Source organism: Chaetura pelagica, unplaced genomic scaffold (assembly GCF_000747805.2).
Source record: "Chaetura pelagica isolate M959 unplaced genomic scaffold, ChaPel_1.0 scaffold3, whole genome shotgun sequence".
Taxonomy (NCBI): Eukaryota; Metazoa; Chordata; class Aves; order Apodiformes; family Apodidae; genus Chaetura; species Chaetura pelagica.
Window position 1 is genome coordinate 7,859,074 of NW_009952974.1, and position 14,498 is coordinate 7,873,571.

Consider the following 14,498-nt stretch of genomic DNA (forward strand, 5'->3'; position numbering starts at 1 on the left):
TGACAGCTGGAGCTTGTTGAACTATGAAAAGTGAGCAGAGCTGGGCTGAAAGAGGTCATGAACTTCAGATATACACAGCTGGTAGCTTCTGGAGCATTTCATTCTACCAAGCTACACTATCCCCTCTTAAAGCTGTTTGAAACCTAGTTTTCATTCTGTTCTGGCAAAGACAGCAACGCTTGGAGCTCCTTGAATATCCATTCCTCCAGCTGCACTTGAATGATGTTTTCTTGACACAGGGAAGACCTGAAGCATATCCCCCACTCACTGCACTCCTGCCATACACCTCCCTGCACTCTCCCTGAGCTGGAGCAGCCTGTGCATCAAGACCCAGTCCTGATCTTGCCCAGATGCACAACCTTGCCTCAGGATGCTGAAAAAAATCTGTGAGAAAGTCTGTGGAGAGATTAGAAAAGCACAATTACAGACAAGAGGTAGACTGTTGAGACAGGATTGTTGGTAGCTCTGGCATTCAGGGGGAAAAAGCAGCAAAGTGGAAAGGTATAATATCTAAAGGTAGAAAAGACCAAAGCTAGTCAGGAGGCATCAGGTCAGTTTGTCAGGGCAAGTCACCAGTGCCAGGGGCACTGACGGAGCTTGGCCGAAGATAGAAACACTGAAGGTCTGCTCTGGGGAGATGCAGGGACTTGCCCTTCCCTCCTGCCCGATGCCTGCCTGGCCAGCAAAGCCACCACCGGTGCCGTGCTGGGACATGGCTAGCTTAGCAGCTTATGAAATCCTACCATTCTGTTCTGTGGGCTACTCAGTAAATAACTGCTTTTTACTATTTGTTATGTATATTCTGCTTACAGGTTATCTTTGAGACTGGCTAAATATTCCTGACCAAACTGATAGAAAAGTGATACTGTAATAAATATCTGGAAACACATTTTCATACTTTTGACATTCACTAAGGGAAAAAAAAATAGCAGAGTGCTTTCTCATTGGTGGAAAAATACTTCCCATTGGGGAAAGACTGAAGGAAGCCAAGGAAAAGTAATTTTCTATTTGTGCTTGCAAAAAGCTAAAACTGTTTACCAAAACATTCTATTTACAAGTAAATTTTCTTTTGGCCTTCTTTTAAATTCTTGTTCTATTCCATTACACTTAAGTGCTTTGCCGATACTGCTTAAAAACATCAGCCCTGTGTGTAAATTTCAGGCGGTGAAAATAGTGGAGGAAATTCCTCCTGCAGATGACTACTTTAGGATCAGTGGAGTGTACACGTAGAAACCATTTTCCGTTTCTCCCCCCCCCCCGGTAACACTAGCATGCTAAGCTCTAAGATGATACAGATACTTAGAAAGCTGCCTGAGGAAGTTGATCTGAACACCTGCAGTGTGCATGTGGGAAAACTTCAGGGTGCCACATACCTTCATTCTTTAAGTTCTCCAAAAATCTCTTTCTATCCCAGTGAAGCTGCGGAAAAAGATCACATTATTCAGCTGAAGGGAGACCAATGAAACACAGCAGAATTCAGAACATCAAGGATGTAAGTACTGAGTGAAGGGATGATACTGTTGAAAAGGCAAGACAGAGAACTTAAACAGTTAAATCTTGCCTGTTGACAAGCTGTCCTTTCTTCTGGGACATGGGAAAAAAAAAATCCAGTAGTATTTTCCTGTTACAGGATTTCTTCTTTATTAGAGAAATGGGCTTCACAGGTTTCTGAGATGGTAGATGCAGTTAGAGCTGTCCTGAAAGGAAAGACTGACTCATTCCACATGCAGGCTTTTACACACTCCCTCTGGTCACCACACTGTAAATCTTCACTGTTCTGACATCAGCTTGGCTTTTCTTAGTAGCTGGAGTCTCCAGAAGCTGCCAAACAGAATAGGTTTTGTATATCCTAACCTCTATTCTGGAAGGAATTAATGGACCAAGTGTGAAAGCCAAAAGCCTCAGATTTGTTTGGGTTAATCAATGCCAGAATTTGCTGGCTAGGGAACGATACAGATGATCTTTCACAGTTGAAAGACTGCATCAGTGTTGCAAGCGTTTGGAAGGTAACATGTCTTAAATGCCACCAAATAAAACATTGGCTTTCACAGTAAGACACTGCTGGACAGGATAGGATTGAGTATCCTATTCCAGCGCCTGTGAAAAGTTTGCAAACAATTTTGGAGTGGCTGATCAAAGCAAAAGGAACAGCTGCAGTGAAGTGTGCAGGGGAGGAGTAGGAGTAGAAACTCTGAAACATTCTGGCACATAAGAGATTTTTCTTGTACAATGTTAGCTGTTTCTTGGTTAAGTGAGATGGCACAGTTCTAGTCAATCATCAAGTTCATCTGGTATGGTGGAGGTACTGTAACATAAATTAAAGCTGGAAGGGAAGAGCAAAAGAGGACGTTTCATATAATTTATTTTTTCCCCCTGAGGTAACTTGACAAAAAGTACCAGGAAAGTGCTTCAGACTACTCTTATTCCACAGTTATCCTAGCCCAATATATGCAAACAGCCATTACCAGACCTCAACTGATCAACAGTGCTTTGCTATGCTGCTGTCGGTGCATTGCTTGCACCTGCACAGTTAATTTAGAATATAGAGAATAAAGTATTTTGTTCAGTGCCTAAAGAAAAGCTACTTTCTGATCACTAACAATCAACTAACAATAGGGTTTGTGCACGATTTTGCACAAAATACTTCTGTCAGTATAAAAATACTTCAATCACTAGATATCCTACATAAGTGTGATGCTTATCAGTATTTGTTAACAGGTTGCTATTTATTAATAGCAACTTTTGCAAGCAGGGTTCAAAACAGGTTGTACGCAATAAGATGGAGTCAAGGTTTGAACAAGCCAGTTAGTAATAAATGAGTTTTATTATATATAATTAAAGTATATTACATAAAGATACTGTATCCTCGCAGAGTGCCTGATAGAAATGATACACGCAATCTCAGTATATCAAGAAAAAGGCACTAATCTGAAGGCATTCATTCTTCTCAAATATACTTGGAGTTACAGTAAGAGAGCTAAGTTTACCATGGGGCCAATTAGAAAAGCAAAGAGATGGCAAAAAGCCTTTACAACCAGCATTATTCTGAGTCTAACCAAGTATAGTTTTTGTAAGGTTTTCATACTCAACTCAAAAAGACTGCTCATTAATTTGAGATTAATTCAGTACAGTGGTAGACAGGGATAATGTAACAAAACCCTTTAAAAGTTTTCTGCACTCATCTTCTTGTCCATTGCTTTTACCATATTTAAATTACCTTAGAATGGTAAAATTGGCATTTCTGCAGTTACAGGAGATTTTTCTCTTCGTTAACAATAAGCCATCATTGTTGAGAATGTCTTCATTACATAAGCTAACGTAAATAAAGTTTCCTAACTTCTAGGTGAGTTCCTTTTGCTAAGCTCCACAGAAAACACATTTATTCTCAGTACCTTGCATCAGTATGGTGTGATAAAAAGCTCAGGCTGTGCACTGCCTGATCCCAGCAGACCCCCCCTCCCAAGAGGTTGCCCGTCCCGTCCCAGGGATGGCACAGTCCTTGGGAAACGTCACAAACCAGGTCTATAATGTGAAGGACTTTCTGCCAAGAAGGAGAGGGTTCTGTGGGGCCTGGGGCAAGCGAGGCTCCCCTCTGCCTGTCCAGGAGAGGTAGTGAGGCACAGGAGCTGCTGCACCGCCCGGTCACTGCTCCCTGCCACTGGGCACACCCTGGCTAGGTCAGAGCCCCTCTCCTGCCACACACATTGATACAAAGCGAGGTCCAGGACTGGTGACTGGCAAAGCACTGGGCTGAGGAGAGACACTAGTTGCTGTTTTACTCTTTTCCTCTTCCAAGCCTTACCTTGGGCAAAGCAGTCTGCTGTCTGATACACATCATCACCAGCAGTGATCTTACCAAAAGGATGATTAAATCAGAGATTATATTTGAAGAAATAAAATGCTCACAGATTGTATCTGAAAAGTAAACACTTTAATTTCAGTGAAGGACCATCTCTGCTCTCCAGAACAGGGTATGGCAGCCAATGCCATGGCACATGGGAGGACGAAAGGACTTTAGGCAGCAATTCAATGTTACCAACTACAAAAGCAGCTTGCCATCTCAGCTCTTACTTCTAGAAAACTGGCTTGTATTTACAACTACAGCATGCAGGGCTGGTGACACACACCTCTCCCTGCGGGTTGACAGAGGGGACAACAGAGTTCTTGCATTCAAATCAGGTATTTCATCCGACATTTCTCATGCGTCTTTTCCTGTTTTGTCTGAAAGAATAAGTGAGTTTGTAATGTGGTTTGAAAGAGTTAACATTTTATTTTAAAGAAAGACAGAGGAGGGAAAAACCCAGACTGTAAAGCAGAAAGCAACTCTGAGCAGTTCAAAATAAATGCAAAGGTTTTACCATAACCTGTTTGGGTTTTCCCCCAACAAGGGAAGGGGCTGAAGGAAAAAAACAATGCTTGCTTTTTTTTTTTTTCTTTTTTATTCAAAAGTTTTCAAAGAAATAAAACAGAAAAAAGCTAACAATCTAATCAAATTTACAGTTCAAAAATGTCTTTTGGTGTTTAACAACAAGTCCTAGGAAACAAAACTACAGAGTTATCTTGAACCGGACAAATAAGTTACCACTGGCAAGTTTGTGGCACTAGTAAAACAAAAATAAAAAATTAACTCTCTTGATCATATAGATATCTCTATGAAAATCTTTTTTTTTTTTTCAATCTGTACAAAAGGTCTTTCTTCATAAATTAATTTTTTATAATTTAATGGCTGTCTACTATGTGATGTTTAAGTAACTGATTATTTCTTTATGTACAGAGGTTAAATTTCCCAAATCTTACCCAGACAATGAGTATGGCACTTAGTTCAGACATTTCTGGCAGCAGCTCTTCCCTCCCTCTAACACAGCTATCATACTGCAGTTTTAATTAACGCAAAAATATCAAGTAGTGAGAGATCCAGGTTTGGAAAGTTACCAGATACAGGCAAGGTGCTGCAGGAAGTCTGGACTTTTACAAAGCAGTAATATTCCAGGGAGCATAGAACCAATAATACCACAACTTTTTTAAAAAAGAAAAAACAAAAACACATCTCTTATGACTATGTATTTCACTAGAATCTACACTTCTCGAGCAGCAATTTACTTTTGAAACTATGAAATGTCACCGACATCTATACTCCAATACTCACACAAAATTTAAAAACTAAAAAATACTTGAAAGAAACAACTGCTTAGCCCTAGCTCCTGAGCTAGGATGATTTGGTCTGTGGAAACAGGGAGGGCCAGCAACCTGTCCCAATACAAAAGGAAATAAACTTTGAGGTAGATAACTGATCATATACAGCTGACCAGAGAAGTACACAGTTTTGGAAGACAACTTAATTCATCATTCAATTTAAAACATATGCAATTGTAATAAAGAGCTTTAGTAGCAGTGAATTATCTAATATGTGAAGTACAAATAACTGTGTATTCATGAATCAGGAATTTCATAGTTTCAAAATTGGTTTTCTTTACACTTAACACTTGTAGTGATGATGTAAAGTGTGGCACTGCTTGGATCCAAGTCTTCCTTCATGCTTTTGTGTCCATACATCAATTAAAATTATAAAACCTAAATGCAAATGTACAAAAAAGGCACATTCTCCTAACCGCAAACTGGTCCGGCAAAAATAAAGAGTACAGAAGACGTAATGCTGAGACAAATCAGAATTATTGGTTACTGGCTCTTTGTTCTTTGGTAAAGTTACCTTTTAAAAGTGCCAAGTCTTTTTATTTTTATTTACCCACTATAGAGAGCTAGTACCCAATCAATTATGCTTCTACTTACATCTCAGCGTATGTTTGAAAACGAGTCTTTTAGCTTTTGCCATTTTGCTGTAAAAGCAACTTTTCTGTTTGCTAAGTCTCAGCACAATCCTCATCCTAAAGCACTATCATTAGTATAAAGGAAGGACAAAAACATTCGGTGATATCCCCACCCCAATCTCCCTACTCTACCTATGCTAAAACTAGAACATCAAGTTAGTTTCTGAAAAAAGGCAAAAAAAGATTTTACATTGCATCATACAGCAGAGTTCCTAAATCGTTCAAACTACCAGAGGGAACTATTGGCATATGGCCTTACAAACAATTTATCCTATTAAAATTTCCCCAGTCAGAAAATGTGTTTCACACAAAACATCTTTCCCCCTCTTGCATTTCACTACCTTACATATTATGTGAAAAATCATTAAAAACACTTACTACACATTAAAAAAGCCAGATTTTCAGCAATTTTTATTGACTACCTTTAAAAGCCCTATGCTGCTGTTTTACAAGGCATAATAGACCAGCTCATTTGGTCAAAGCATTCTACACCATTAGTTTGGACTACTTACTGAAACAGCTACAGCATTGAAAGATTTAAGGCAAATTGGAATTTATAGAAAAGGATAAGACACTTCACACTACATTAAAAGAAAAACAGAAAGCTAAAAGACCAGACACTATAACTGCAACACTGCACTAAAGCAACACTCACACACTGCAAGCACAGAACATCGTCTTAGATGTTTTACTATTTTAAACTTCAGAAAAACCATTTCATACAATTAAAAAAAAAAAAGAAAAAAAGAAACAAACAAAATAAAAATAAACCAAAACAAGAATTCTGTCATGCACACGAATAAGTCTTCATGGTCATCTGTGCATACCCAGAAATTTGAATATTTTTTTTGCGTCATAACACTTGATAAAAATTTTTTTTTTACTAAAATAAACCTGTTCATGGGAACAGCTACTAGATGAATTTAAGGGTTTTTTTATGCACCTTATAGAACTTATAGCAAAAATAGTTTTAGTTGATTTCATTATAAATAACATTTTCAAGAACCTGTGCAAAACTGTCAATAATTCCTAAAGCACAATTGATCAGTAAAATCCATGATTGTTTCAGCCTTTGCACCCTTCTCCAGGCCAGGTCAACACTGGACATCTGTAACACAGAAAGGTCAGAGCTAAAGCAGAGTTACAACTGTATGGGGGTTTTCTAATGCAGCTGTCCATAAAACAAAATAATTTCATATTTTATACAGCTGTGAGAAGACTATGTTAATCTGATTACAAATTAGAGAAGTAATACAGGCAGTGCAGGTGCCCAGCCCTTCCCAGGATAAATCTCTGGCCCAGGACACGGCCTGGATTGTACTTTCCACCTCTGTCTCTAATACTTGTTGCACATGCAGAACTCCAACTGGGGAACTCAGAGACCACACTCAAAGCCATTCCCTTCTTTGCTGTTTTGTTATTATTGTTTCCTGTTAATTGACCAAAAGTGGTTAAGTGTGTGATCTTACTCCTAGGGCGTCTCCAAGGCTTCTGATCTCTGGGAAAGGAACACAACTTCATTTTGGTGCAGCCTCAGGAAAGCTACGTACAACAGCTAATGCCAAGACAGCTACTGCGCCTCCATGATTGTTACAATTCAAGGCTCATTAAATTTGGAGGAAGACTTCTCAATTTACTAGATTGGCTTATACTGCTGTATGGGCTTTAAAAAATTACCAGTTCATAAAAAAAAGTTAAGACCATTTCTTAACTTCTCAATGCTAGACAAAGTCTGGCATTTTATGGTCTGTACATTTATAGATGTGTATATAATTACAATGGCTTTTTTCAAGTCTCATAGTAGCAACTTTTTGGAAAGAAGTCATTAAATGTCGCCATTAAAGGAAAGACGTTGTGCATTCTGATTGACTGCATCTACTTGTGCCAATGTCAGAGTTGTCATTTACTACTTATCTATGGCAACACATACACTGACCTTTAACAGGACATTCCCACAAGTGCCACACGTGCATTTAGAAAGAAGTTTCAATTTGACAACACTAATGAAGCCACAACATTTAAGAGACTGCAGTGCTCCCTGTATTTAGAGCAAGAAATAACTGTCAGCCCCCTCCTCTTCACCTGTCTGAAAAATGACAAGTACCAACATGTCCCAGGGACAGAAATACCAAATGCCATACTCTGAGGCTGAAATCAGTTGAGTAATATTAACCTTCCCCACATGCCCACTGCTGTAGCCATTGCTGACACAGATTTCACAGGCTCCTACTGTGTATAAATACAGGTAATGGTAATTCTCTGAAGAATAAAATACATGGAGAACTGGCTTACAGTAAATGCATGGAGTTGCTCACAGAGCAAGGTATTCTACACAGAGTCATCCTTACAAAATGTGTGCCAGGCAACATCTCCGTATCTCTTTATTTTAGGAAATTAAATGTTGCTACTCCTGCCTGCCTATGGGAAAGACAGTGTCAGGCTGGGAGAGAACAGGTGAGCCACAGGTCTCTGTTGATAAGGAGGTTTCACATGCCCACAGGGAAGACTTATGGCAAAACAAGTAATTCCCTAAAAAGCTGTTAATGCCAGCCAATAGCCATGGCATTGGAAACATGCAGGCGCCATGATGGAGATGGGTAAGGAGGGGAGCTTTCTCCCTGTCCTGGAAGCAAATCCAGGATATGGGCTTTCTCCAGATGATGGCATTTGGCCAGACTACAATAATAAATACAGGTCACATGTTGTGCTATGCAGACTGTGCCATCTGTTGAATGTGCAAAATTTCCCCATTGGTTTGTTTCTATCTTTACATTCTTGAACATACAAGAAGTTGTTATGCCAGCCTGAGATGGGATGAGAGCATAGCTGTCAAATAACACAGCTGGCCTGCAAAATCAAAGGTAATGGCAAAATGTCTGTACTGTTAGATCTATATATTTTTGGGAAAATATCGCACAATTAGAAGTTCCTTACACATAACTGATTATGATTTTTGAGTATCTAAGAAATGCTGTAAGAGCTGTAGAAAAACACTTTTAAGAGCCTCTAGCACATTACTGCAGCTGAACAGACCTTTTCAGTGTGAGGTCTTGCAAAATTTGATTAAAAGAATTACGTACATAAGTTGCCCAGTTTACAAAGAACTCCAAAAAATATGAATTAAGGAAAAACTAGATTCCATAATTTTTAAATTTGGAGGATGGAGAAAGCGATGGTCAGTGCAAACAGTAATTTCAGGATGGCAATCTACAGAAAGCAAAAATTTTGCATGGAAGGACTTCAGGTAAAGCTAATGTTCAGTTAGTAAAGAAAGTTCACACAAGCCATAACAGTGGAAACCTGGAGTGGGAACGTAAAACAACTCTGAAATTAGAGCCAAACTAGGATGTGGATTTAAAATTAATTGACAAAATTCTAGAACAAACTGCTTTTTCCTAGAATAAAGGATGAGCACAGAAGTCTTTCAGAGAAAGGGTCAACAAGGATTTGCACCAGACGACCTCTTGCCTGTGGTCTGTAAGTCAGTTACAAAACTGCTTCCAGAACTTGCATGTATCATAGCACTAGACAAAATTATATGTATAAATACAGTTCCCTTTAGCGTTGTGATTCTAACATTTTTGCATTAATTGTTACTCTTCTTTACAGCATGCTACCAAGATTAACAAATTAAAATACAACACAATCCATTTATGCTATAGAGAAATTATTAAAACACAATTAATCATAATTCATTAAGTCACTTCTGGAACCTGTGCCTCCTTGGCTTGTGACTCTGGCCAAGTTCAAATTAACTTCACTGACTGTCCCCAGATATTATCAGTCATATGATATAAAAAAAAATTCAATACAGAGTAAATAATGCAATAATATATCACATTTTCCATGTGGATAAGCACTTACCTCACAGTTACTTATTCTGCTGATATGTATATGGAGAATGGTCACTGGATGTCTCTACTGTAACCTGTTGTTGACCACTAGCTTCCTGCAAATAAAACAGAAGACAGGAGACACAAAATCAGGCAGCAGTACCTGCAATCTGTATTTCCATGTGATTCATGCAATTAACAGTCTTCAAATCTAAAGTTTTTCTAACATTTCTCAGGTGGAGCACTCCAAATTGGAGGTGGTAACTTTGCATCGATTTATCTTTCAGCAAACAGAAATTAAATGATCGTGCAAACTTTGTATTTCCTCAGCTGCTTTGATGATAGTTAAAAACCCCCAAAACTTTTGACATGATAGAAATAAACACACAGAGGCAGCAAATACTTGCTAGTATACTTTCTATCTGCAAATTAAAAAGAGCATTCTGCCCCTGTCCTTTTGAGGGGCAGCAAGAAGAATGAGATCTACTTACCACATGTACAAACAAGATCGTTTTGAGTGGCGCGGTGTGATTGGCACTAGGCAACACAAAGGATTGTGGGTGGAAGTTCACACAAAGACCCCCAGAAACCAGGGAATTAATTCAGCTGAGAGAGCTCTGGCAGACAGAGCACTTGGCTAATTACCAAAAGTCTTTCTGCAACCCACGTGGGCAGATGCATAAACTGAACCAAACAAATTCTGGAGTTCCCAGGCAAATAGACATTGAAATGAAACATTTTTTTTCTTACAGGCTCTCAAAAAGACTGTCTAGCCCCCACTCTGAATACAAGAGCTGTGGCACACCTTGTCTAGCTCATCTGTTAAAGATGTACTGACCTATAAAAGCATATAAGGTAAGTCAAAATAGTAGACCAACCATTGACTGTGATCTAGCATTTAGCTATGCTCTTCAACTGGACTTGCAGAGAGGTTTAGTAAGCAAATAGGCACAGTATCCTGAGATGCCAGGATAAAGAAGGGATGATTTGCAAAAAGTTACAATCATGATCTGTTGGAAGAGAAGTTTGCTCACAGGAAAACTAAATAAAAGACCAGAACTACAATATAACCCCTGCCTTGCTCCTAGTGGAAGTTAGGTTTCACAAAACAAGTCTGTCTGAGCTACACTCATATGGAAGCCTGCTCCAAGTACTGCACTGCTACAAGTATAGGTCATTCTCTGTTATACTAGTTAGTCGTGGATAATGACACTTTATAGTTTTAATATACATCGTATTCATAGAATCACAGAATCACTGAGGTTGGAAAAGACCTTCGAGATCACTGAGTCCAACCATTAACCCTACTCTACCAAGTCCAGCACACTAAGCCACATCCCCAAACACCACATCTAGATGACTGTTAAACACATCCAAAGATGGTGACACAATCACGACCCTGGGCAGCATGTTCCAATGTCATGACAACCCTTTCAGTGAAAAAGTTCTTCCTAATGTCCAGCCTACACCTCCCCTGGCACAGCTTGTGGCCATTCCCTCTTGTTCTGTCATCAGTTACTTGTGAGAAGAGACCAGTGCCTACCTCTTTACAACCTCGTAGAATCATATCATAGAATCATAGAATGGCTAAGGTTAGAAGGGACATCCTTTCAGGTAGTCATAGAGGGCAATGAGGTCTCCCCTCAGCATCCTTTTCTTTAGACTATATAGCCCCAGTTCCCTCAGCCACTCCTCACAAGACCTGTTCTCAAGGCCCTTCACCAGCTTCGTTGCCCTTCCTGGGACATGCTCCAGCACCTTGGTGTCTTTCTTGTATTGAGATGCCCAAAACTGGACACAGTACTTGAGGTGGGGCCTCACCAATCCTGAGTACAGAGGGACCATAACCTCCCTGGTCTTGCTTGCCACACTATTTTCTAATACAGGCCAGAACATCATTTGCCTTCTTGGCCACCTGGGCACACTGCTGGCTCCTATTCAGCCAAATTCATTTACAGTTACAGTGTTAAGCTTTAAAAAGTAGTTTTCCTAGGAAATATCCAGTATAATATTCATAGGCTCTACATCTAGTCTTTCGTAAATTATACTGACCTCAACAGGAACTGCTGCTGTCTGAACATGTGTATATTGGGGTATGTAGGCTCCTTGCATAGCTGTCGTGGCTGGCATGTACTAGAAAGACAGAGAGTTCATTGAGTTAAAGCCCAATGTAAATTTATCCAAAATAATTGTTATGACATTGTTTAATAGATATTGACTGTTTCCCTAAAGCAATGGACAGTAGAAAAATATTTCCTGTCTGACAACAATAGGCTTTTCAGAAAAGTGAGGTACCTGTTTTGAGAAAACTCAAATTTAGACTTCAAAGACCAGGTAATGGACTTTTCTTTCTCTGTTAATCCAAATAATAATTTTTGGTGGGGTTTTTTGTTGTTTTTTTGTTGTTTGTTTTTTTTATTTATTTTGTCTGCTCAGAAAATAAGGTTAAGTTTAGAGGCTAGCCCATATCTCTTTTCCTGGTTTAGCTTCTGTTACACACTTAATCACTTTCTGCAACTGACCTACTGAAGTGTGGAAGCAATTATTATTTGGTTTTTTTTATGCAACATTGGAGTTACCTCCTGGGTTCCTTTCATTTGCTTTATCTATTTTATTTACTCATTTCCAATTTCTGATCAGCTAATAGACTGAATAAAAACTGCTGACGATTATTTTAAATGGAGACAGTTCTTAATATTTTATTGAATGAAAGACAACTTAGAGGATTACTTTTCATCTACATGCAAGCTGCATGTGCACACTGCGATGCACGTGCAGTACTTTCTACTTGTGCAAGTTATATTTTGTATTAAATTGCTACATACTGTTCCAGTACTGCCTAATGAAAGATGACTCATCTGCTGTGTCAGAGGGCTTATCATCGATGCAGGCTGTAGTGACATGGTGTGGTCCATGGAGGGAGTCAGTACAGCACCCTGTTAACACAGAGAAAGAAAGAAAGAAATGGTTGCAGCAACTCTCAGATTTTAATTACATTTTTGATTTGATAGTCTAGGTATGATAGGCTGTCCTTCTGAGGTCACCCCAAGAGTTTTCCTTAACACCAGGCACTGACCCAGGAAGCAGGTCTGGGGCACTCTGAGTATTGTACTTGTGCAGATGCATTTTGCACAGTTGGTCATGAGGCAAGAACTGCACTGACTTCCTCTTGAACAAGTGACTGATGCACAACGCACTGGAGAGACCTGCTGAAAACACTTTGTAAAGACAAGCTGAACCTGAAGCTAACTGTAAAGCAAAAATCTGCACATTACCAGGTATAGATTCACTTAGCTTAAGATTTGGAATTTCAGGCTTTAGGAAAAAACATTTATCTCATCTTTAGGAATAGAGGCTTTGGAGGAACATCTGTGTTAGGGGGAATTCTACCTGTCACACATGATTTTCACACACAAGACAGAGGTGCCCCACTTAATGGCTGGTTTCATTAGCACACATTTTAGAAGAGTGGGCTAGCAATGCAGTATAAAAGGCTGATTATTTGTCTAAATACTAACTACTGTGATGACCTTTCTGTCACAACTGTGCTATTTTGTTAACTTTACTGAAAGTATATGTCATGTTTTTAAACACTTGAGATTGCTAAACAGAGGGGGCACACATTCATATGATTTTCAGTGTTATCTGAAATGGAAGGTTATAAAAAAAAATCATTTTACCAAACATTCTACAAAAACACATTCCACATACTTTGTATGATTTATGCTTGCAGAATTGTTGAATAAAATTGATGGAGGCTCAAAAGTAACATAAATAATTACAATGCAGTGAAAGCCAGTATTTTGAATCAATAACAAATCCTTAAAAAATAAAAAGAAAAAAACCTACAAGTATAGTTGGAAAAATAACCACATGATCAGTGGAGATTAAATGAGTCACAGGCATATCAAACACTGAAGGAATTTCCTGTCTGTAGACTGCAAGTTTCTCTGCACAGCAAATGAGCAAGACAGCACCAGCCTTGGCACAGGACAAAACTAAACTCAGGTCAGGAATCTAGATCTCTACTTTCATCCTTGAAATCTTACCTTGTATAACTGTGAAACTAATACACTTTGTATCACTATAACATACCAACTTGTCTTTCACTGTGTAAATTACAAATGTTATTTTATTAAAATGTATCAACAGAGAAAAAAGTTAAAACCAGCAGTGTGTCTGCGTTTAACATAAAAATCACAAATACAGCACCAATTAAGTATGTGAAAGGGTGTTCACTGGTTCAGTATCGCTTTCTCCAAAAGCAGTAGAAAATGTTCTGCCAAGAAGATTTACATCCTTATGATCCACATGGAGAGGTTAATTAAACTCAAGACAATACCCTTTCTGTATCTGGAAATAAATGTTTGTCAACTACAAGAGTGCATCTATCAAAGCACCTGCTTTATTTTTTTTTTCTTTTGCAATGGTCATCTCAAGAAACCTAATAAATCTCAGATACAATGGTACTTAATTGACAAATTACATAAATAATAAGCAAAATATCATGGGACAGTACAGATTAGAATATCTGACAGTGCGGTACAGATGCCACAGCCAAAAGTATAGGGAGATTAGGATTACACATGAGCAGTGAAGCCAGAACAAGCTATGCAGGTTTTCCCAAGTGAGTGCCCATAATGAAATTTATACCACTCCATCCATCTGTCTTTCACGAGTTATCCAGTCTGACATATTTAAACCCACTCTAAAACCTTGGATCTTCATTCCAGCTTCTCACAGGTAAATAGTATGTAAAATACGGGCATTTGCAAAGTGCTTTTGATTTAAATATATGAAAAGAAGAGAGAGAGGGGGGGAGAGAGAGAGGGAGGGGGAG

General features: G+C 38.8%; 1 protein-coding gene across 1 annotated transcript in view; it reads right to left on the bottom strand.

The window, feature by feature from the left end:
- Positions 1–4,426: 4,426 nt before the first annotated feature.
- The window catches only part of RBMS1 (RNA binding motif, single stranded interacting protein 1), a 63,384-nt gene continuing 53,312 nt past the window's right edge, over positions 4,427–14,498 (bottom strand). The window contains exons 10-13 of the mRNA XM_009996088.1: positions 12,484–12,594; positions 11,711–11,791; positions 9,690–9,774; positions 4,427–6,933 (exon numbers count right to left, since the gene is read on the bottom strand). Coding sequence (XP_009994390.1) covers positions 9,697–9,774; positions 11,711–11,791; positions 12,484–12,594 — 270 coding nt within the window. The 3' untranslated portion in view covers positions 4,427–6,933; positions 9,690–9,696. The remainder of the gene's footprint in view (positions 6,934–9,689; positions 9,775–11,710; positions 11,792–12,483; positions 12,595–14,498) is intronic.